We start from the raw sequence: 25,463 nt of genomic DNA, 5'->3' as shown, positions 1-25,463 counted from the left end.
CATAGAAATGTTCCTAAGTTTGAAGTCGTATTCATGTGTAATGGACGACCACGATTTAAACATCTAGATGGTGTATATCGTGTCACCTGTCTAATTTGAGTTGTTATGTGCAACTCGCGTGCTAGACTTCTAGCTAAGGTGTGAGCTAGCAACGGCTATATTGCTCACACTCTCTTCGTGTTTGGCATAATAGACTGGAAGAAATCCGCTGTAGATTCTCAAGAGACGTTTTCGTTTTTGTTCACTCTTCTCTCCCTTATCTTACTCTCTGCAACTTTGAGATCATAATATATGTGATTTCAGTAGCTAAACCCAATCAAAACTCAAACTAAACCGCCTCAAATACACTAACACGATTTATATGCTGTAATTTAATTTCAGCATTTATATTGATCTCCTTTTCCTAGTAAGCAACCATGAGTCCGGAAGGAAATTGGGTATTATAAAAGTTCAGGAGATAATCGACTAAAGTCAAAGTGTAAGGAGGAAATTGAATAATTATAAAAGTTCAAAGAATAATCGGCTAAAATTAAAGTCGGAGAGAAATTGTCTGCCAGCGCATCAGGGAAGCAACCATAAGGGCATACTTGATATTTTGAGAAAAGGGTTACCCTTGCCTTAGGGGGCAAAAGCGACTTTTTATATTCTTTCTATTCGCAAATTTTCCCCAAAATCGTTTTGTCATATCGAAATTATATTCCCAATTGGATCACAAAATTTGATTATATTTAAACTTGTACGCCTGTTAAAAAACCGAGGGAAAACCCAACTGCAAAAAATACCTTACTTCTCTCACTCACAACTCCAACCACCAACAATGGCGGCGTCTTAACCGTCCGTCCGGCCTCTGCTTGTATTTCGCCGAAATCTCTCCGCCTCCCCCACTGCCTTTCGCACCCACACAAGTCCTCGCTTCTGTCCGCTACCAAATGATGAGAGCATTTCAGACGGAAATTGCCCTGAGACTGAGAGTCTCTCTCTCTCTCCTCCATTTCCGTGCTCTCCGAGTCGAACCCCAAATTCTCAAAGGTATTGACTTTTTGTTTGCTTTATCAATTTTTTGTTTGCGATAGTGTAATGTGCTCAATTTTGGGTTTTTGTTTGATTTAACTTTATAACCCAAAATTTCTGTTGATACCGATGACACGGGCAATATGATTTGTGTCTATTCACTACACAACAATTCTTAAAATACTCGTTCAACGATGATAAAAAGCTTTTAAGTTCACTTGTTTCAGATTTGCAACAGTATGGTCTTGCACAAGTTTCTGAAATTTCAAAAAATAAGCTGCTCGGAAGTCTTCCGAACCATCCATAATCGTTACGCAACAGCATGGTCTGGAGAACATTGTACGGTTATTCTCCATTTGATCAGAACTCCACCGGTGAAAAGAAACGAGAGTATCGAAAACTCAACAGAAACTCGGAAATTCATAAATTTATAGTAAAACCACGCAACTACGAGGTTCGGATTTAACACAAAACAACCGAGTACATAACCAGTCTACCAAGTACTTATCTCTAGAGCAGGCTAGGAAATGAAAATGCTTCTCGACTCGTTTCCATCGCTTCTACGCCTTATTTTTCTCAATGAGCTTCTCAATAACATCTGCGGCATCCTGCACAGTTGCAATGGTCTGACCGCTTTCCTCTTCCACACTGATGCCGAATTCCTCCTCAAGTCCCATCACAATCTCAACCTGGAGTGCAGCTTCACATTAGAACAAATTCAAACTACAACAAATAACAATGAAGTTTAAATACCGAAACTGTAACTACGTTAGAGAAACCAAAATGATTTCTACGTCTGAAGATTTTTAACTGCAACGAACACTGTTAAAAGTAAAGAGAATTTTGAAAGATTGCACACAAAATAACCAATATGTCTCCTTATTCTTCACTAGTACTGCAATAGTCGTAACGATTGTGAAATGTAGTATATTTTTCTGGTTAGAAGAACTCCCTGCGAATACAGATGGAAAAAATATAAAGAAACCGGAGTAGCATGTTAATGAATGTTGAATGTACCGTATCTAGAGAATCCGCTCCAAGTTCGGAAAACTTTGACTCGCCGGTAACTGCAGAGTCATCTGGCAATGCAAGTTGCTTCTTTACTATCTTAGACACCCTTTCCACCGCATCCGGCTTTGCCTGATGAAGGACAATTAACATTACTACAGCTCACAACGACCAGATAACTATCAAATTTTTAATTTTTACGACATTTGACTTAATTCGGGTAAACTCGAGAAACACTCAAACAATGGCAGGCTTTTCCATTAACTTTGTACAACACAAAAACAATTTTGTTTGTAACGTACACAATAGTTTATATACAAACAATTTAACACACCATAATTTAAAAATAAATTAAATAATTTAAATTTTTGAAAACCAAAGAACATACCTCCAATTTCGTTCTTCACCAATCGATAATCGTATACAACAGCTCTATAGAAAACAAATTTTATGGCATTAGTACAAATTCACAATGAAATTTTCAAATACAAAACAAAAACGCATACCGAATAGAGTAGGATAGATCGATTTAGGGAGAGATGATGAAGATTGAGATGATGGGAGTATTAGAGGATGGATTTGATAGTAGTGGAAGGAGGAGCTGAATTTTTCCTGTGGCAGAGGCAGTTGCTGCAAAATTTGCAATTTTTACCTCTTCAGCTGAGCAATCTGATTATAAACACGAACTCTTTGTGCGACGAAACCTGCATTGTTCAAAACATATACCGTCGAAAATTGGCGCAAAATCTACCTGAATTTTTTGGCCACTTTGCGCGACGAATATTTTTGTGCGATGACAGGTTCGCCGCCTAAATGCTGAAGCGACAAAAGACATTAAATTTAAATATTTATTTGAAATTTTGAAACTTATGTAAATAAGGAGTTTATTGTCTAATTGATTAAGTAAAATAAAAAAAAAACTTAAATCAAATTAAGTTAACCAAATAAATCAAATTAACCAACTAATCAATTAAACTGAAATTTTAATTCAAATATATATTAAAGAAATAATTAAAAACATTGTCCTCAAATACACAAATATAAACATATGTTATTCGTCCACAACACTTAATTAACACTTCTACTCCACTAGTCTGTCAGGATTTCCCTGTAATTCTACGTGTCGCTAGATGTTAGGCCACCACTGCCGGTAATGCGTCCTGAACATCTCATCGATCAACTTCATCAAGCGTTGGTCCGTAACATAAATAATATAGTTACATTGTGACACAAAAAATAATTACAAATTAATCGTTATAATATACTATTTAACAAAATAATAATGATTTTACTAATTTACACTTACTGATAATTCATCCAACATAGACTTCTTCAAGTCCTCAGGCAAATTGTTCCAAGACGCCCGCTTCGTAAAACAGTTGATCCGCACTAGTACACGAATGTCGTGCATAAGCTCCACATTCGTCATCGTATTCAATCCCCTCATATCATCATAAATGATTCGCATACGTTGCGCATTTTCCTCCTTTTGAGCCTGCACCGATCTCTGGGTTTTTTTTATTTGCAGTATCTACGGAAACAAAACATAAATTTCTAAATCATAGTAAGTGATTCACCCAAAATTGTTTTTCCAAAAATATAAATATTACATCCACAGAAACTTAATTATTACCTTTCCCAAATACTTCTCCCTTGCACTGCTTAGTTGTAAGAGCAGCGGAATCGGCCATCTCACCAAAATTAAAACAAGACCTTAAGATATTTTAAATACGACAAGTTCAATGTGCACTGACCATTTCAAAGCCCTTTACCTGATAAAATCTCTTGCATAATGTTTACGTGGGAAATTCCTCGTCATGCGACTATTTGGTGCAAAAAAACTCCTTACCTGCATTTACTTGAAGGCATTTGCACGATGAAGGTTTTTAGTCGTTGAGAAAAGGTACCTTTCGCGGAAAAATCCTTCGTAGCGTAAATTTTTCCACATTTGATTGTCGCAGGGCAAGATTTTGGCGCCAACAAAAAATTTGGCGCGCAAGTCATTGAGTCTTGTGGGACAAAACACTGATTCGTTGGCTAAGTTCAATTTGCCCGACGGACAGTTTCATTGACTAACGGTTTCAGTTAGTTTTAACAAAGGACCACATCAATGTGTTAAAAAATGAGCAAAAACACATTTGCTCGACAACTGAGTGAAGGTGCCTGTCGAGGATTTCCGTCGGGCAAACACTACTTCACCAATTAGGTTTGTGCGTTCTTCTATATTCCCATTCTCCTTTCGCTGTTTCCCTCGGCGGCTGCTGTTTCTCCTTGCATCTCTCTCTCTCTTATACACAAACACCCTACACTCTCCTCCATCTCTTCCTCTCCCAATTGATTGAAGATTAGTTTATTTTTATTTGTTGATTATTTTTTTCTTCGAATGTATGATTAATTAATTTAGTAGCTATTAAAAAGGAATCATGCAAGGAGCCTAACGAGGAAGGACGCTCTACTTACCATTTGATGTATATTACAATATTATATATTATATTATATTATGTTCTTGAGTAGTCTTTGAGGAGACTTAAATCTAGTTAAACTTGAATGATATCTTAAGACTATTGGTGATTCATTTTCACCAAATGGTCATCATACATATTGTATAGCTAGCTACGACCGTAGGTTTAGTGTTGTTATTGATATTTCCAGTAAAATCTAGATTCGTTAATAGACACTAGTCATCAATTAGGTAAATGCCACTTCAACTGCTTGCTATACACTTGAATTACTTTGATAATGTGAATGGATTTTACGTTCTTTGATATGACAAGCGATGTGATATAAACTTGATTACTTATAGTTTTTTACTATATATATGATTTCAAAACGAGGGTTATTATATTCAAATGATTTTAACTAGATAAACTTAATCCACTCACACTTTATTTTGTCGACCTCTCAGGACATAGTGAGAACAAGGATAATCCAGGAAGTGAAGTGTAGGCTTGACAATGAGTATAATAATTGCATGATTGTACTCTTGATTATATATGACACTACATTATTTTGTGTTAACTGTTGTGTGAGGCTACTATCAGCTTTGATGTAATACGATAAGGATGAGATTACATCCTCGAACATGTGTCCCCAAGTGGGGAGGTTGATGAGGTTTTCTTAGTAGACTGTTTTGATTATTAATAAAGAACAATTTGGTTCAAATTCATTCACATCATAATTATCTTATGATGGCTTTCATCACTAAGTCGGCTTGTGACATTATCTCATGATGGGTTCATGTGATCAATTTAGTGGCGGCCAGCATATTACGGCCTCGTAACTTGTGTTATTGGGATCATAGTGTGTCACTGAATTTTCATGCCTAACACGTGGACAACACACAGGGTAATGCTAGGGAGACCAACTTTGGAGACTAAATTTATAAACTAAATGATGTGTCACCAATAAGAATAAACATGTTTATCAACGAGTAAGTAATAAACCAATCATCAACTTTCATGTCCCTTAGTTTTCAAAATTGTGTCCATAAATTTAGTCTGTCTGGCCTTACTCTAATACAAATAAGGTGACGTAAAGCACGTGTGGCCGTCGAGCTTCATACAAAGAGCAACCTGCTATGATACCATATAGAAATATGATTCCCTGATTTGTCTGATACAATGTGTATAATATATTTATATATAGGGTTTGACAAAACCCATATGAGACGAATTCCTAAAATAATTACTATAAAAATTTACCTTCTTGCAATTACGGAGAAGATTCTAAATTAACTAAATGTTCTAACAAGAACAAACAATTATATATTAAGTGCATCTACCAAACATATTGATAGAACGTCTTGTTACTTAACAAAGAAAATAAGATGTCTGAGACTCTGAACCTTCCCAAAAGGTGAAAGTGAGCACAGAACTTGTGCGCTCGATTGATCTTGATGATGAAGATTTTGTAAGGGTTTTGAGACTTTTGGTGTCCCACATCGGGAAACACTAAAGGTTCATTGCCCTTTATATAGATTTAGTGCTTTTGTCTAGTAATTAGAACATTGATCATTAGGAAATGGATTGAAGGCTTGGGCCTTATGGTTGTGTGGATTAGGCTTGTATAATATATAGCCTAAATGCAATTAATATTAATTAATCAACACAAGAGCCTTGGGGACACTTGGGGCCTTGGAATTTAAAGTTAATCTAATTCATTAATTTTAATTTTCGGATTAAGTTTTTAATTAATTTATTAATTAAAAATGTTTTGATTAAAAGACACTGCTCATAAAAAGAGTTGTGTACTTTCAAATACGCTGAACATGTATTTGAAAGGATGTGAAACAACCTATATATTTGTAATCACAGTATCCAAGTGAGATCATCCTTTCTTCCTCTTTTTCTTCCGTACGAAAATTCCAGAGAGTAAGCACACAAAGCAAATTCGCTAGAATTCTAGAATCCAGTGCAGGTTGTAGAATTAGGTAGTTGAATTCTGGTCGAGCAGACGTTGTAGAGCCACAAGCACAAGAGTGAGACGGAAATACTGTTCGAATGACATAGCTTTTACGCTTGCCTCTACCTTCTATAATCAAGTTAGTACCAATGTTATTCTTATATTAATTTATGTATTTATTGTGTAATTTCATTCTGCACGACAAGTATTTTTGGTTAATAAATATTAGAATTTCAAGTTTTGTTTATTTATGTTATTTTTGTTTATTTCTGAATTGTTCTCCAACAAATTTTGTGTCCACTAGAAAATGTTAGAAAGGACGCTAGGATCAGAGAGAACAATAAAGGGAGAGTCGATAAGCGAGGGTGAGGGTTTACGGGTAAGTCAATGGATGTCTAGGTAGACTGGGGTTTTCATGTGCTGTGTCTAGTGATTTTTTAAGAAGGATAATGCTAGGTAGCAAACTTTTAAACCAAATTTTGCAAACCAAATAATGTATCATCAATAAGAGTTAAGCATGTTAATCAACACTTAAGTAATAATCCAACCATAAACAATCGTATCATTTGGCTTACAAAATTTGGTTTGAAAATTTGGTTCCTTGGCATTATTCTTCTTAAAAGTTCAGAATTTAATATAATGGTTGGAGCGATTGCTTGAGATCTATGTTTCACTAAAGATGAAAACCAAAAGTTTTCAAAATTTTCAACTTCACTACGTACCAAACAAGTTTTTGGGTTTGAATGAAAATTATTCTTATAAATGTAAGTACAGTTGCATATAACTGAAATATATGAGACAAAGGAATTGATCATCGTCATAAAGTGCATTAAACATTGATTGAGCATTGCCCTTCTATTGCTGTGGGATTGATCAACGACCGTAAGACCCACACCGAGTAGCGTAAAAGAAACTACCATTCCACCCACGCTGCTTAAAAGCAAAGCACGACGTCCGAACCGATCAACTTGAAATGTTGCCACCAAGATTGCAATGGTCTTGACAAATCCAACAGCCACGGTTGCAAGTAGCTTGTCATTGTAAGAAGTGATTCCCGCTTTCTCGAAGATCCTGGGGCTGTACAAAACCACAGAGTCTGTACCCGACACTTGTTGAAAGAAGTGGATACCAAGGGCTGCTATTAAAATGTGGCGAACGGCCGGCGTAGGGCGAATGAGCAATTCCTGCCATATACCCTCACCTTGGCTGCGTTTAGAAACCTGAACGACCTCATCCTTTGAGTCTTTGGGGATTCCTGCAGCTTCTTTAATCTCGTCTAGTCTGAGCTGCGATTCCTCTTCAGAAGATGATGTTCTATTTAGTACTCGCTTGGCGTCTCCGAGTCTCCCTTGCATGACGAGCCAGCGTGGTGACTCGGGCATGGCTAAAACGCCGAGGGCTAGAAAAACTGAGGGAATTGCGCCGATGCCGAGCATGATCCTCCAGTTCAAGTGGATTGGGAGCTTGGCTAAGGCAAAGTTGGATACGTACCCCAGTAATATACCAACGTTAACAAACACCTACATATTTTCAAAATGATCAATTCTATTAATATAAACTCCACGTGCATGCATTTGAGAGGTTTACGAAACAATAAATAGGGTGGTTCTATCTACACATCCATTAGTATTTTTCACACATCTCTTGTTAATTTCCGTCTTTTGATATTCTTTAGTTCATTTGATCTTATGGTCGGAAATTCAGAAGGTGTATGGAAAGTAAAACATGGTGTGGATAGCGCCACCCAGTAGATATTTTAGGAAAATTCTAGGGTGAGCACATTTTTATATGGCATTTGTGCACTATCTAATGTGGCAAGTGATGTGTACATGTCACATTAATTAATGAATTTATCTCATTGAACGTTGGTTGCATACATCACTTGCCACATGAGATGATACACTAATGTGCTATAAATATCTGGTGTCCTTTGCATTATTTTTTGGGTGGTGCTATTCACACGCTATTTTTTACCATCTCACAGAATCTTTCAATTTTTGGCCATCGGATCGAATGAATTGAAGAAGACCAGTGGACAAAAATTAACAAGTGTGTGTGGGAGGTAAAAAGGGGTGTGTGAATAGGAATCCCCTACTTTTTACGAGGAAATTGTTAGAATATCACATTTTTTTACCATATTTTTATACCTTCGGACATGGCAAGTGATGGTTTAAATGCCACATCAATTAATGAATTTATCTTATTGAATGTTCATTGTATGCACCACGTGTTACATGAGATGATATAGAAATGTGATATAACTATATGGTCTCGCAAGCATAACTTTTTTTCAAATACTTAGAGGCTTATATTTACGTAAACATATCACCCTGGCTAATAACAAAAATAGTTAGTATATTATATGATAATATAACGTGGTACTGAAAAAAACCTCAGGGAAAGATGTGAGGAAGCCACGAAACGAGGCCGGAGAGATCTCGGCGGTGTAGACAGGAGCTATCATAAGAGCATAGCCAACTCCAACTCCGGCAATGAATCTACCAAACATGAGGAAAGCGTAGTTCGGGGCAAAACCCATGAGGAGAGCTCCAATAAAGAAGATTGTTCCGGCAAGTACTATGGTGTACCGGCGTCCAATCCAGTCAGAGGTTTTACCGGCCAAGGCGGAGCCAATGAGAGAGTATATATTCAAGGTACCGTTAAGAACTTCAACTTGAACATCGCTGATATTGAGGTTTTCTTTGATGAAGAGAGACGCTCCACTCATTACACCAATATCTGTAAATAAATTTGAAATAAGCATGCGTCGTAGGTGGAGAAGTTTCTTCCAAAACAAAAAGAGTAGGAACGGAGAATGGCACATTGCAATAGTAAGATAATATTTTTAATCAAATAAGAACAAGACTGGAGAATGAGTGTATCATTAGAGAACCACAACCACTAACAATATCCATGAGTTTTAAGGAACAATTACCATAACCCAGTAAGATAGACGTCATTGAAGCCAAAACGGCACAGGCAACAGCAAACTTCTTTGTCTTGGGTTTCTTTGGAGGATCAAAGTCTGCAATACTATTTTGGGGTTGGCCGGAGACGACATTATTTTCTGCTCTCTGGTCAGCCATCTCCATATCTATAGAGCTAGATAAATTAAATGATAGATAGAGAGAGAGAGAGAGAGAGAGAGAGAGAGAGAGAGAGAGAGAGAGAGAGAGAGAGAGAATTAGATATGAGGAATGAGCTATTAATCAAGTACCATTTATACAAATTATATCCATTTGTCTGAAATGTTGTTGTTCATGGAAACAAACACCGTCATCCAATACTGTCATCAATCAACGAAGAAATTTGAATTATCTTAATTCTAGAACACAATTTAGTTAATTAGTTCTTATATACCAAAGCAACAAAATAAAAAAACTGAAATATGGTTCCATATTTAGTGTCATTTCAGGCACGCAACTATATATGCGCAAAAACTGTGTGATATTGTTCCATATATGTTACAAGCTCACCCGCCACCAGAAAATTGGGGTTGCCCTACAAAACCTTGCCCTTAGGAAATAACTAGTTCGTTGCACAAAGGTCATGAAAAAAAAAATTGTGAGACAAAATAATGAAATTTGTCGCGCAACAAATGATTGTGCATTGAAAAAAATGATTCGTCGCATTAAATGTAACAGAACAAAGAGCTTAATTTGTCGTGTGAAATACAACGAGGCAAAAGTATGTTGTCATATTGTCCTAATGGGGACGAAAATGCTGTGTTCGTAAAGCATTGCGCGATGAAACGTTTTGTTTAGTAAACATTCATGCAACAAATTGGAGTAATTTTAACATTATTTAATTGTCACAAATTTGTCGTATGCGTATTACTGTTACGCGACGAATATGGTTGTGGCATTTACTGTTACACGACAAAAGGTTTTGTTGCGTAAAGTTTAATATACATATTTTTTTTCTTTTGGGTTGTGAAAACATTTTTTAAATTAAAACAACAATTAAAATTTTTTTAAAATTAAATTGTAACAATAATTTATAAAAAAGTTAATTACAATTTTTTTTATAATTAAATTGTAAAAATAATTAATAAATTTGTTTTATTTATAATATAAAGAAATTGTACGTACAATTTCAAAAGTTGTTCATATATATACATTTTGCTAAATAAATACTATCTGCAATTCCCGAAAATTGTTGTTATCCGCACTTTACTTTTACTACTAGCTGCAAAATTAACCCAAAAAAGAAGGTGAAAAAAAGGCAAAGCAACAAAAATTGGTTGATCGATAATAAAAATTACTGTTAACCGCATAATATATAATTGGTTGTCAATAAAAATTAGAACTAAATTAACTCCTCAGTGAGATTCGTTGATCTGGTGCACACAACACAACTCAGTATCACAGTATATGCCTCTTATAAATTTGGTTACTTTCTAGCTAGTTATTTCCTTTTGATCGCTTTGGTACTTTGGTTGCAAACCAATAGAAAATAAGCACTGTCACTCAATATTACGGTCTGGTGGTATTTCTCTTTACTTAAACGTGAGAGGTATTAGATTCGAACCTCGTGGATGGCTAATTCAATATCAAATTAGATTGCCCATTGTGTGACTTAGCCGAACTCCTCCCTCAATGTAAACTATATCGTTGTACTAAAAAAAATAGAAAATAAGCACCTATGATGCACAAATACTTATGTTTGATTGTGTATCCATATCTGATACTTGATTGGATAAGATATTTGCCTGATACTCTCGGATACTCATCTGATACGTATCATGGTCTATGGACATGTCTTTGACTTGATGGATATGCGTATCCTATATTTAAGATACACATATTCGGCTTTTAGAATTCATTTACACTTTGAAAAAAAGATATGAAGATGAGAAAATTAATAGGAGACATCTATAATTGAAAGTTGATGAATACAAAGAGAGCTTCATTTTAATTAAAACCATGAATACAATCTCACACTTGTTCTACTCTATATAAGCAGGATTAGATTTCCAACTTTTCTTCTTCAACAACTCAAATGTACTTGAATTTGAATGATGAATTATGTTTTAAAATGTATATTTTTATTTGTTGTATCCATAGCATATCGTATCTCAATTTTTAGAGATTTTCGTATCGTTGTGTCGTGTCGTATTGTATCACTGTATCCGTATCTGTATCCATGCTTCATAGATAAGCATTACTCTTTCCTTTTTATCAGTTCGGTTATTAGTATAATGTCATATTGCTTTTTCTGGAGTATCATGCGTGCATTGATTTGTTGAAATATAAGCTCTGTACGTAGCTACAAGGAGTGGAGGATTGCAGATTGATATGGCTTGGTTTCTGTTTTAGATTCATAGAAATGTTCCTAAGTTTGAAGTCGTATTCATGTGTAATGGACGACTACGATTTAAACATCTAGATGGTGTATATCGTGTCACCTGTCTAATTTGAGTTGTTATGTGCAACTCGCATGCTAGACTTCTAGCTAAGGTGTGAGCTAGCAACGGCTATATTGCTCACACTCTCTTCGTGTTTGGCATAATAGATTGGAAGAAATCCGCTGTAGATTCTCAAGAGACATTTTCGTTTTTGTTCACTCTTCTCTCCCTTATCTTACTCTCTGCAACTTCGAGATCATAATATATGTGATTTCAGTAGCTAAAACCAATCAAAACTCAAACTAAACCGCCTCAAATACACTAACACGATTTATATGCTGTAATTTAATTTCAGCATTTATATTGATCTCCTTTTCCTAGTAAGCAACCATGAGTCAGGAAGGAAATTGGGTATTATAAAAGTTCAGGAGATAATCAACTAAAGTCAAAGTGAAAGGAGGAAATTGAATAATTATAAAAGTTCAAAGAATAATCGTATATTTTTAAAATTGAATTTGAATGATGAATTATGTTTTAAAATGTATATTTTTATTTGTTGTATCCATAGCATATCGTATCTCAATTTTTAGAGATTTTCGTATCGTTGTGTCGTGTCGTATTGTATCACTGTATCCGTATCTGTATCCATGCTTCATAGATAAGCATTACTCTTTCCTTTTTATCAGTTCGGTTATTAGTATAATGTCATATTGCTTTTTCTGGAGTATCATGCGTGCATTGATTTGTTGAAATATAAGCTCTGTACGTAGCTACAAGGAGTGGAGGATTGCAGATTGATATGGCTTGGTTTCTGTTTTAGATTCATAGAAATGTTCCTAAGTTTGAAGTCGTATTCATGTGTAATGGACGACTACGATTTAAACATCTAGATGGTGTATATCGTGTCACCTGTCTAATTTGAGTTGTTATGTGCAACTCGCATGCTAGACTTCTAGCTAAGGTGTGAGCTAGCAACGGCTATATTGCTCACACTCTCTTCGTGTTTGGCATAATAGATTGGAAGAAATCCGCTGTAGATTCTCAAGAGACATTTTCGTTTTTGTTCACTCTTCTCTCCCTTATCTTACTCTCTGCAACTTCGAGATCATAATATATGTGATTTCAGTAGCTAAAACCAATCAAAACTCAAACTAAACCGCCTCAAATACACTAACACGATTTATATGCTGTAATTTAATTTCAGCATTTATATTGATCTCCTTTTCCTAGTAAGCAACCATGAGTCAGGAAGGAAATTGGGTATTATAAAAGTTCAGGAGATAATCAACTAAAGTCAAAGTGAAAGGAGGAAATTGAATAATTATAAAAGTTCAAAGAATAATCGGCTAAAATTAAAGTCGGAGAGAAATTGTCTGCCAGCGCATCAGGGAAGCAACCATAAGGGCATACTTGATATTTTGAGAAAAGGGTTACCCTTGCCTTAGGGGGCAAAAGCGACTTTTTATATTCTTTCTATTCGCAAAATTTCCCCAAAATCGTTTTGTCATATCAAAATTATATTCTCAATTGGGTCACAAAATTTGATTATATTTAAACTTGTGCGCCTGTTAAAAAACCGAGGGAAACCCCAACTGCAAAAAAGACTTGACTTCTCTCACTCACAACTCCGACCACTAACAATGGCGGTGTCTTAACGTATGTCCGGCCTCTGCTTGTATTTCGCCGAAATCTCTCCGCCTCCCCCACCGCCTTTCCCACCCACACAAGTCCTCGCTTCTGTCCGCTACCAGATGATGAGAATTTCAGCATTTCAGACGGAAATTGCCCTAAGACTGAGAGTCTCTCTCTCTCTCTCTCTCTCTCTCTCTCTCTCTCTCTCTCTCTCTCTCTCTCTTCCATTTCCGTGCTCTCCGAGTCAAACCCCAAATTCTCAAAGGTATTGACTTTTTGTTTGCTATATCAATTTTTTGTTTGTGATAGTGTAATGTGCTCAATTTTGGGTTTTTGTTTTGCCTAAATTTTAATTCTCAATGAATTTTTGTTAATTTGATTTGATTTAACTTTATAACCCAAAATTTCTGTTGCTACCGATGACACGGGCAATAGGATTTGTGTGTATTCACTACACATAACAATTCTCAAAATACTCGTTCAACGATAATAAAAAGCTTTTAAGTTCACTTGTTTCAGATTTGCAACAGTATGGTCTTGCACAAGTTTCTAAAATTTCAAAAAATAAGCTGCTCGGAAGTCTTCCAAACCATCCATAATCGTTACGCAACAGCATGGTCTGGCGAACATTGTACGGTTATTCTCCATTTGATCAGAACTCCACCAGTGAAAAGAAACGAGAGTATCGAAAACTCAACAGAAACTCGAAAATTCCTAAATTTATAGTAAAACCACGCAACTACGAGGTTCGGATTTAACACAAATCAACCCAGTACATAACCAGTCTACCAAGTACTTATCTCTAAAGCAGGCTAGGAAATGAAAATGCTTCTCGACTCGTTTCCATCGCTTCTACGCCTTATTTTTCTCAATGAGCTTCTCAATAACATATGCGGCATCCTGCAAAGTTGCAATGGTCTGAGCGCTTTCCTCTTCCACACTGATGCCGAATTCCTCCTCAAGTCCCATCACAATCTCAACCTGGAGTGCAGCTTCACATTAGAACACATTCAAACTACAACAAATAACAATGAAGTTATTGATTTTCAAGGAATGAATTGTATCTCATTCATTCATCATTTTTAGTTACAAGAACAACAAAACATATATAGAGGAACCTATAGAAAACTAATAGGAAAGCTACGGAAACAATGGAGAGTTAAGACCCCTCCATGACACCTCCACCTAACTTAAACCACTAATTAATCCTTACAATGATGATGAGGTCTCCACTCTACCTAACTAAACATCATCAAGGCTTGCATTATGCCTAAAGTAGATATTAAACTAAGATGCACTAAAGCATCACTTAAGTTTTAGCCGAAAGTTTGAATCCATGCATTAGCTAGCTTTCCATTATTCTATTCTTCCATGATACTCCATGATGCTTCCAACTCTTAGGAACCCTACTTCCAACCCTACTTCAAATAAACAACCATCCAATACTCCCCCTCAAGCTGGATCCAAAAGGTTGATGGATCCAAGCTTGGAGAGGAGTCTTTGAAACTGATGAGAGGCCAGAGGTTTGGTGAATATATCGGCCAGCTGATCGGAGCTTTTTACATAATGTGTCTGAATCACCTGCGACTGTACTTGTTCACGAACATAGTGACAGTCGACTTCAATGTGCTTCGTTCTCTCGTGAAAGAATGGATTTGATGCTATGTGCATAGCAGCCTGGTTGTCACAAAATAAGGTCATTGGTTGAGTCGTGAACACACCTAAGTCACATAGAAGTCCTTTTAGCCATATCAGCTCACACGCGGTTGAGGCCATTGCACGATATTCAGCTTCGGCACTTGATCTTGCAATGACAGTTTGTTTTTTGCTCTTCCATGTGACCAAATTTCCACCGACAAAGGTACAGTAACCAGTGGTGGACTTGCGATCGATGGCATTTCCTGCCTAATCTGCATCGCAGTACCCCATGATTTGAGTGTTGTCATTCTTCGTCATGAGGATGCCACGACCAACGGACCCTTTTAAGTAACGTAAGATCCTTTTTACAAGGTTCAAATGCTCGATGGTGGGGGAATGCATGAATTGACTGGCTATACTCACTGAATATGAGATGTCAGGTCTGGTGATCGTTAGGTAAATCAGCTTACCGACAAGCCTCTGATAGGAGCTGATATCCGAGAGTGGTGTGCCTCCCAAGTCAAGTTTGAGCTTGCTATCGAAAGGAGTAAGTGCAGGCTTAGCATCGCTCATATTAGCATCCTTGAGTAGGTCCATGACGTATTTTCGTTGATTAAGAAATAGTCCCTTGTGAGAAGATGCCATTTCGATTCCAAGAAAATACTTCAGCACCCCAAGATCTTTAATTGCAAATCTTTGTTGAAGTGACTTTTTGAGTGTGGAGATCTCTGCAGCATTATCACCTGTAATTATTAAGTCATCCACGTATATCAACACAACTAATTTGCTCGCAGCTCCCGTGCGAACAAATAATGATGAATTTGCATTACTCCTTTTGAAACCAACACTATGAAGAACTGAACTTAGTTTTGCATACCAAGCACGAGGCGATTGCTTCAATCCATAAATCGACTTATGCAACTTACACACCAAATCAGGCTCCTGGCTTTGAGGGTGTCCTGGTGGCAATCTCATATAGACCTCTTCTTCAAGATCACCATGTAGAAAGGCGTTCTTTATGTCCATTTGGTACATGGACCAACCCTTATTGATGGCAACAGACAATAGGACCTTAACTGAGTTCATTTTTGCAACAGGAGCAAATGTTTCTTTGTAATCTACCTCAAATGTTTGAGTGAATCCTCGAGCCACCAGCCTGGCTTTATGTCTTTCAATTGAACCATCAGCATTAAACTTGATCTTATAGATCCATTTGCAGCCCACTGCCCTTTTTCCTTTTGGAAGTTTGGTGATGCTCCAGGTGTTATGTTGGTCCAGTGCTTTGAGTTCATCTCGCATTGCTTCTTTCCACACAACTTGGTTATTAGCCTCATGAAAGTTTTGAGGCTCACTGTGACTTGAAATGGTATTAAGAAAAGCAGCAATAGATGGAGTCACCTTTTGATACGACACGCAATTGGAGATTGGATACCTCGGTTTATATGTGACAAAATCTTGAAGTCTTGTGGGAGGTTGTCTATCACGCCGAGGGTTGCATCGAGGTACTGGGAGAGTTGTCTCATCCTCGTTCAAATTATCAGCCACACTTTGAAGATTTTCTTGGTTGCCGCTGTTATCATCATCCATAGAACCATCAGGATGAGTGCCTTCATTGTTGACTTCAGTGAGTGGTGTAGGAGATTCATCATTGTTGTCATGGTTAGAACCTCTTTCATTTAAAACATCTGGAGTGCTGATTCTTGGTAGATGAAGCAGATCAAAGATACACTCCCCCTGACCTGTGGCTTCAAGTGACTTGCTGAAAAAAGGGTTAGCTTCATGGAATCGAACATCTTTGGATACAATGATTTTTCTCAGTTGGGGATCATAGCACTTATATCCTTTTTGTGTTGATGAATAACCAAGAAAAATGCATTTGAGAGCTCTAGGGTCCAATTTATCTCGATGGTGTGACTGAACATGAACAAAACAGACACAACCAAAGGTTCTAAGATGTGAGAGGTCGATTTTTCTTCCTTTCATGACTTCAAGGGGAGATTTAAACCCCAAGACTCGGCTAGGAAGTCTATTGATGATGTACACAGCCGCCATGGCTCCTTGGGACCAAAATCTTGTTGGTACATTCATGTGTAACATTAATGCTCTTGTTTTTTCCAGTATGTCACGATTTTTCCTTTCGGCTACACCATTTTGTTGAGGTGTGCCAACACAGCTTGTTTGATGCATGATACCATGATTGCTCAAATATTGTGACATGAGATGGGACGTGTATTCGGTGCCATTGTCAGATCTTAAAGTTTGAATTTGAGAAGAAAAATGGTTCTTAACAAGGTTGTGAAAATCCTTAAATACTTCCATCACTTTACTCTTAGACTTTAAAAGGTACAACCAAGTGGCTTTAGAGAAATCATCAACAAAGATCACATAATACTTATAACCATCAAAAGATTCAAACGTTGGTCCCCATACATCTGAGTGAACTAGTTCGAAAACTTTACTAGTCCTAGATAAGGATGGGTTAAAAGGCAATCTAGTGTCCTTAGACAAATGACAGGTTTCACACGAAATTAAATCATTCCCTAAATTTGGAAACAAAGATGACAAAACAGGTTGAGAAGGATGAGCTAGACGTTGATGCCACAATTGACTATCTTGGGATGGATTGGACTTGGCTTGAAATCCCCTGGGACTGCTTTTTGATATGTAATAGAGACCATCTAGATAAAACCCTTCACCAATCGTCTTCTTGGTGAGACAATCCTGAAAAATGACATTGTGAGGAGAGAAGATGGCTAAACAATTCAAGGTATTGGTGATTTTTCCCACAGATAGAAGTTGAAATGGAAAAGAAGGAACATATAAGGCTACTGACTCAATTTTGTCCGACATTAAGTGGATATTTCCCTTGCCTAAAACCTTGGAACTCTCACCATTGGCAGTTGAGACTTGAGAAGGTTGCGAAAATTTTTCAAACTTTTGAAACTTAGAAACATGATTGGTCATATGATCTGTGGCACCCGAATCAACAATCCAAAAATCATGCATCATATTTACATTAAGAGCAGTTTTGAAAGCAGTCATGATACCTTGCATGTCATCTTGGGACATGTGTTGTGTGTCTGTCAGAAAACCAGCGAACTTGCCTAGCAAAGCTGTTGAGTTTCCATCTTCAAAAACGACCGTTTGATCACTCTTAACCTCTTCTTTCTTGCTTTGAAGATATGCTGCAAACTCATTTATGAGTGCAGCCGGATTTGCTGTGAAGCTCTTGAGTGCGTCAGACCCATGTGAGGTTGAGGTAGATGCATTGTTGGCTCTGTGTGGTGCACGGTTCAGTCTTTGTGAGCCCTTGTTATCCTTCATGAACTCTGGCTTTAATTCTGGATGTAAAATCCAGCATGTCTCCTTAACATGGCCAGTATAGTTTCAATGTTGGCACTTCAAGTGTGGATTCTTCACTTTGTATTTTCTTTCGTTGGTTAGGTAAGACCTTGCTTCAGTTACATTGGTCTTTGTGCCAATGTTCATGACTTTCCTTCGTACTTCTTCACGTTGGATTGTTGCACATACACTGGTGAAGGAAGGTAGTTCGGGGTTCATGAGTATGTGGCTTCGTAGGTCTTCGTATCCTGAATCAAGGCTTGACAAGAGTTGGAATATCTTGTCTTCTTCTGCCCTTTTCAGTAGCACGGACGCTTCAGTTGTATGAGGCCGATACATTTTCAACTCATTCCACATGCTCTTCATGCTGCCAAGAAGTTGAACAAATGGCTTTCCTTCTTGTTGCAGGTTGGAAATGTCCTTCTTTAGTTGAAACACACGTGCAGCATTGTTTTGACTGCCATACATCTCCTTGACTGTCTCTCATAGCTCGAATGATGATTCAGAATAACTGAATATTTCAGCTAGTTTACGCTCCATGGAATTTAGGAGCCATGACATAACTAGCTGATCCTTGCAAAGCCAGTTTTCATATGTTGGTGAGGAAGCATCAGGAACTTCGATGCTTCCATTTATGAACCCTAGCTTGGACCTTCCACCTAGAGCAAGGCTCACTGCTCTCGACCAAGGTAAGTAATTAAACTCATTTAACAAGACTGAGCTTAACCTTTGATTTGGATTGACATCCACCTCAGACATATTTCCGGAAGAAAGAACCGGTGAACTTTCAGCATCTGACCTAAGAGGATTTTCTTCAACCATCTTGAGGATTGATCACGTTCGGATGAAGCAGAAGCAGGTTATTTTTCCTGCTCTGATACCATATTGATTTTCAAGGAATGAATTGTATCTCATTCATTCATCATTTTTAGTTACAAGAACAACAAAACATATATAGAGGAACCTATAGAAAACTAAGAGGAAAGCTACGGAAACAATGGAGAGTTAAGACCCCTCCATGACACCTCCACCTAACTTAAACCACTAATTAATCCTTACAATGATGATGAGGTCTCCACTCTACCTAACTAAACATCATCAAGGCTTGCATTATGCCTAAAGTAGATATTAAACTAAGATGCACTAAAGCATCACTTAAGTTTTAGCCAAAAGTTTGAATCCATGCATTAGCTAGCTTTCCATTATTCTATTCTTCCATGATACTCCATGATGCTTCCAACTCTTAGGAACCCTACTTCCAACCCTACTTCAAATAAACAACCATCCAATAGAAGTTTAAATACCGAAACTGTAACTACGGTAGAGAAACCAAAATGATTTCTACGTCTGAAGATTTTTAACTGCAACGAACACTGTTAAAAGTAAAGAGAATTTTGAAAGATTACACACAAAATAACCAATATGTCTCCTTATTCTTCACTAGTACTGCATTAGTCGTGACGATTGTGAAATGTAGTATATTTTTCTGGTTAGAAGAACTCCCTGCGAATACGGATGGAAAAAATATAAAGAAACCGGAGTAGCATGTTAATGAATGTTGAATGTACCGTATCTATTAATCCGCAACAAGTTCGGAAAACTTTGACTCGCCGGTAACTGCAGAGTCATCTGGCAATGCAAATTGCTTCTTTACTATCTTAGACACCTTTTCCACCGTATCCGGCTTTGCCTGACGAAGGACAATTAACATTACTACAGCTCACAACTACCAGATAACTCTCAAATTTTTAATTTTTACTACATTTGACTTAATTCGGGTAAACTCGAGAAACACTCAAACAATGGCAGGCTTTTCCATTAACTTTGTACAACACAAAACAATTTTGTTTGTAACGTACACAATAGTTTATATACAAACAATTTAACACACCATAATTTAAAAATAAATTAAATAATTTAAATTTTTGAAAAACCAAAGAACATACCTCCAATTTCGTTCTTCACCAATCGATAATCGTATACAACAGCTCTATAGAAAACAAATTTAATGGCGTTAGTACAAATTCACAATGAAATTTTCAAATACAAAACAAAAACGCATACCGAATACAGTAGGATAGATCAATTTAGGGATAGATGATGAAGATTGAGATGATGGGAGTATTAGAGGATGGATTTGATAGTAATGGAAGGAGGAAGGCTGAATTTTGCAAACCAAATGATGTATCATTTAAACCAAATTTTTTTAGAAGGATAATGCTAGGTAGCAAACTTTTAAACCAAATTTTGCAAACCAAATGATGTATCATCAATAAGAGTTAAGCATGTTAATCAACACTTAAGTAATAATCCAACCATAAACAATCGTATCATTTGGCTTACAAAATTTGGTTTGAAAATTTGGTTCCTTGGCATTATTCTTCTTAAAAGTTCAGAATTTAATATAATGGCTGGAGCGATTGCTTGAGATCTATGTTTCACTAAAGATGAAAACCAAAAGTTTTCAAAATTTTCAACTTCACTACGTACCAAACAACTTTTGGGTTTTAATGAAAATTATTCTTATAAATGTAAGTACAGTTGCATATAACTGAAATATATGAGACAAAGGAATTGATCATCGTCATAAAGTGCATTAAACATTGATTGATTGCCCTTCTATTCCTAATGGATTTGAGCCTTGTTGACGTCACCAAAACCATGATCAGCTTGCTTAGTCTTGTTAAGCATGGCATTGGCTTCTCTCCACTTGTGGTATTTACCAAACAAGACCTCCATATCTTCAAGGGATCGACCTTGCGTTTCTGGATACAACGTATAAAAGAAGACCCAACTAAGCGCAGCAATTCCCGCGTAAAGAAAGAAGGCCCCACCAATCGTGATGGCCTTATACAATGAAATAAAAGTCATGGAGATGACCCCGCTCGTCAACCTGTTTACGGCCACCCCCATACTGCACCCTTGTGCTCGCAACTGCAACGGAAAGATCTCAGAACTGTAGACCCACGTGATGGGTCCCAACCCGATGGAGAAAAAAGCGACTATGAATAGTACCATGGCGATGCACAACCCGACGGCCCATGGGACCTTGCTGTGGGATTGATCAACGACCGTAAGACCCACACCGAGTAGCGTAAAAGAAACTACCATTCCACCCACGCTGCTTAAAAGCAAAGCACGACGTCCGAACCGATCAACTTGAAATGTTGCCACCAAGATTGCAATGGTCTTGACAAATCCAACAGCCACGGTTGCAAGTAGCTTGTCATTGTAAGAAGTGATTCCCGCTTTCTCGAAGATCCTGGGGCTGTACAAAACCACAGAGTCTGTACCCGACACTTGTTGAAAGAAGTGGATACCAAGGGCTGCTATTAAAATGTGGCGAACGGCCGGCGTAGGGCGAATGAGCAATTCCTTCCATATACCTTCACCTTGGCTGCGTTTAGAAACCTGAACGACCTCATCCTTTGAGTCTTTGGGGATTCCTGCAGCTTCTTTAATCTCGTCTAGTCTGAGCTGCGATTCCTCTTCAGAAGATGATGTTCTATTTAGTACTCGCTTGGCGTCTCCGAGTCTCCCTTGCATGACGAGCCAGCGTGGTGACTCGGGCATGGCTAAAACGCCGAGGGCTAGAAAAACTGAGGGAATTGCGCCGATGCCGAGCATGATCCTCCAGTTCAAGTGGATTGGGAGCTTGGCTAAGGCAAAGTTGGATACGTACCCCAGTAATATACCAACGTTAACAAACACCTACATATTTTCAAAATGATCAATTCTATTAATATAAACTCCACGTGCATGCATTTGAGAGGTTTACGAAACAATAAATAGGGTGGTTCTATCGACACATCCATTAGTATTTTTCACACATCTCTTGTTAATTTCCATCTTTTGATATTCTTTAGTTCATTTGATCTTATGGTCGGAAATTCAGAAGGTGTATGGAAAGTAAAACATGGTGTGGATAGCGCCACCCAGTAGATATTTTAGGAAAATTCTAGGGTGAGCACATTTTTATATGGCATTTGTGCACTATCTAATGTGGCAAGTGATGTGTACATGTCACATTAATTAATGAATTTATCTCATTGAACGTTGGTTGCATACATCACTTGCCACATGAGATGATACACTAATGTGCTATAAATATCTGGTGTCCTTAGCATTATTTTTTGGGTGGTGCTATTCACACGCTCTTTTTTACCATCTCACACAATCTTTCAATTTTTGGCCATCGGATCGAATGAATTGAAGAAGACCAGTGGACAAAAATTAACAAGTGTGTGTGGGAGGTAAAAAGGGGTGTGTGAATAGGAATCCCCTACTTTTTACGAGGAAATTGTTAGAATATCACATTTTTTTACCATATTTTTATACCTTCGGACATGGCAAGTGATGGTTTAAATGCCACATCAATTAATGAATTTATCTTATTGAATGTTCATTGTATGCACCACGTGTTACATGAGATGATATAGAAATGTGATATAACTATATGGTCTCGCAAGCATAACTTTTTTCAAATACTTAGAGGCTTATATTTACGTAAACATATCACCCTGGCTAATAACAAAAATAGTTAGTATATTATATGATAATATAACGTGGTACTGAAAAAAACCTCAGGGAAAGATGTGAGGAAGCCACGAAACGAGGCCGGAGAGATCTCGGCGGTGTAGACAGGAGCTATCATAAGAGCATAGCCAACTCCAACTCCGGCAATGAATCTACCAAACATGAGGAAGGCGTAGTTCGGGGCAAAACCCATGAGGAGAGCTCCAATAAAGAAGATTGTTCCGGCAAGTACTATGGTGTACCGGCGTCCAATCCAGTCAGAGGTTTTACCGGCCAAGGCGGAGCCAATGAGAGAGTATATATTCAAGGTACCGTTAAGAACTTCAACTTGAACATCGCTGATATTGAGGTTTTCTTTGATGAAGAGAGACGCTCCACTCATTACACCAATATCTGTAAATAAATTTGAAATAAGCATGCGTCGTAGGTGGAGAAGTTTCTTCCAAAACAAAAAGAGTAGGAACGGAGAATGGCACATTGCAATAGTAAGATAATATTTTTAATCAAATAAGAACAAGACTGGAGAATGAGTGTATCATTAGAGAACCACAACCACTAACAATATCCATGAGTTTTAAGGAACAATTACCATAACCCAGTAAGATAGACGTCATTGAAGCCAAAACGGCACAGGCAACAGCAAACTTCTTTGTCTTGGGTTTCTTTGGGGGATCAAAGTCTGCAATACTATTCTGGGGTTGGCCGGAGACGACATTATTTTCTGCTCTCTGGTCAGCCATCTCCATATCTATAGAGCTAGATAAATTAAATGATAGATAGAGAGAGAGAGAGAGAGAGAGAGAGAGAGAGAGAGAGAGAGAGAGAGAGAATTAGATATGAGGAATGAGCTATTAATCAAGTACCATTTATACAGATTATATCCATTTGTCTGAAATGTTGTTGTTCATGGAAACAAACACCGTCATCCAATACTGTCATCAATCAACGAAGAAATTTGAATTATCTTAATTCTAGAACTCAATTTAGTTAATTAGTTCTTATATACCAAAGCAACAAAATAAAAAAACTGAAATATGGTTCCATATTTAGTGTCATTTCAGGCACGCAACCATATATGCGCAAAAACTGTGTGATATTGTTCCATATATGTTACAAGCTCACCCGCCACCAGAAAATTGGGGTTGCCCTACAAAACCTTGCCCTTAGGAAATAACTAGTTCGTTGCACAAAGGTCATGAAAAAAAAAAATTGTGAGACAAAATAATGAAATTTGTCGCGCAACAAATGATTGTGCGTTGAAAAAAATGATTCGTCGCAATAAATGTAACAGAACAAAGAGCTTAATTTTTCGTGTGAAATACAACGAGGCAAAAGTATGTTGTCATATTGTCCTAATGGGGACGAAAATGCTGCGTTAGTAAAGCATTGCGCGACGAAACGTTTTGTTTAGTAAACATTCATGCAACAAATTGGAGTAATTTTAACATTATTTAATTGTCACAAATTTGTCGTATGCGTATTACTGTTACGCGACAAATATGGTTGTGGCATTTACTGTTACACGACAAAAGGTTTTGTTGCGTAAAGTTTAATATACATATTTTTTTTCTTTTGGGTTGTGAAAACATTTTTTAAATTAAAACAACAATTAAATTTTTTTTAAATTAAATTGTAACAATAATTTATAAAAAAGTTAATTACAATTTTTTTTATAATTAAATTGTAAAAATAATTAATAAATTTGTTTTATTTATAATATAAAGAAATTGTACGTACAATTTCAAAAGTTGTTCATATATATACATTTTGCTAAATAAATACTATCTGCAATTCCCGAAAATTGTTGTTATCCACACTTTACTTTTACTACTAGCTGCAAAATTAACCCAAAAAAAGAAGGTGAAAAAAAGGCAAAGCAACAAAAATTGGTTGATCGATAATAAAAATTACTGTTAACCGCATAATATATAATTGGTTGTCAATAAAAATTAGAACTAAATTAACTCCTCAGTGAGATTCGTTGATCTGGTGCACACAACACAACTCAGTATCACAGTATATGCCTCTTATAAATTTGGTTACTTTCTAGCTAGTTATTTCCTTTTGATCGCTTTGGTACTTTGGTTGCAAACCAATAGAAAATAAGCACCGTCACTCAATATTACAGTCTGATGGTATTTCTCTTTACTTGAACGTGAGAGGTATTAGATTCGAACCTCGTGGATGGCTAATTCAATATCAAATTAGATTGCCCATTGTGTGGCTTAGCCGAACTCCTCCCTCAATGTAAACTATATCGTTGTACTAAAAAAAATAGAAAATAAGCACCTATGATGCACAAATACTTATGTTTGATTGTGTATCCATATCTGATACTTGATTGGATAAGATATTTGCCTGATACTCTCGGATACTCATCCGATACGTATCATGGTCTATGGACATGTCTTTGACTTGATGGATATGTGTATCCTATATTTAAGATACACGTATTCGGCTTTTAGAATTCATTTACACTTTTAAAAAAAGATATGAAGATGAGAAAATTAATAGGAGACATCTATAATTGAAAGTTGATGAATACAAT

At 36.9% G+C, this 25,463-nt stretch overlaps 3 protein-coding genes across 3 annotated transcripts; all 3 read right to left on the bottom strand.

Moving 5' to 3' along the window:
* Positions 1 to 1,542: 1,542 nt before the first annotated feature.
* Positions 1,543 to 4,338, bottom strand: LOC137722184 (acyl carrier protein 1, chloroplastic-like). Its single transcript, XM_068461148.1, has 4 exons — positions 4,320 to 4,338; positions 4,154 to 4,209; positions 2,029 to 2,151; positions 1,543 to 1,700 (listed from the first exon to the last, which is right to left on the bottom strand). Exons 1-4 carry the CDS (start codon positions 4,336 to 4,338, stop codon positions 1,572 to 1,574), a joined length of 327 nt encoding a protein of 108 aa, XP_068317249.1. The 3' UTR covers positions 1,543 to 1,571.
* A 2,106-nt stretch (positions 4,339 to 6,444) lies between these two features.
* LOC137722183 (polyol transporter 5-like) lies at positions 6,445 to 9,512 on the bottom strand. Its single transcript, XM_068461147.1, has 4 exons — positions 9,356 to 9,512; positions 8,813 to 9,159; positions 7,143 to 7,940; positions 6,445 to 6,549 (listed from the first exon to the last, which is right to left on the bottom strand). Exons 1-4 carry the CDS (start codon positions 9,510 to 9,512, stop codon positions 6,445 to 6,447), a joined length of 1,407 nt encoding a protein of 468 aa, XP_068317248.1.
* Positions 9,513 to 21,004: 11,492 nt separating this feature from the next.
* On the bottom strand, positions 21,005 to 23,661 carry LOC137723362 (putative polyol transporter 1). Its single transcript, XM_068462544.1, has 3 exons — positions 23,505 to 23,661; positions 22,962 to 23,308; positions 21,005 to 22,090 (listed from the first exon to the last, which is right to left on the bottom strand). Exons 1-3 carry the CDS (start codon positions 23,659 to 23,661, stop codon positions 21,005 to 21,007), a joined length of 1,590 nt encoding a protein of 529 aa, XP_068318645.1.
* Between the last annotated feature and the right edge of the window lie 1,802 nt (positions 23,662 to 25,463).

The sequence above is a fragment of the Pyrus communis genome, chromosome 17 (assembly GCF_963583255.1).
Source record: "Pyrus communis chromosome 17, drPyrComm1.1, whole genome shotgun sequence".
NCBI classification, from domain to species: Eukaryota; Viridiplantae; Streptophyta; class Magnoliopsida; order Rosales; family Rosaceae; genus Pyrus; species Pyrus communis.
Note: the sequence above shows the minus strand (reverse complement) of the source record. Positions and strands in the feature narration are given on the sequence as shown.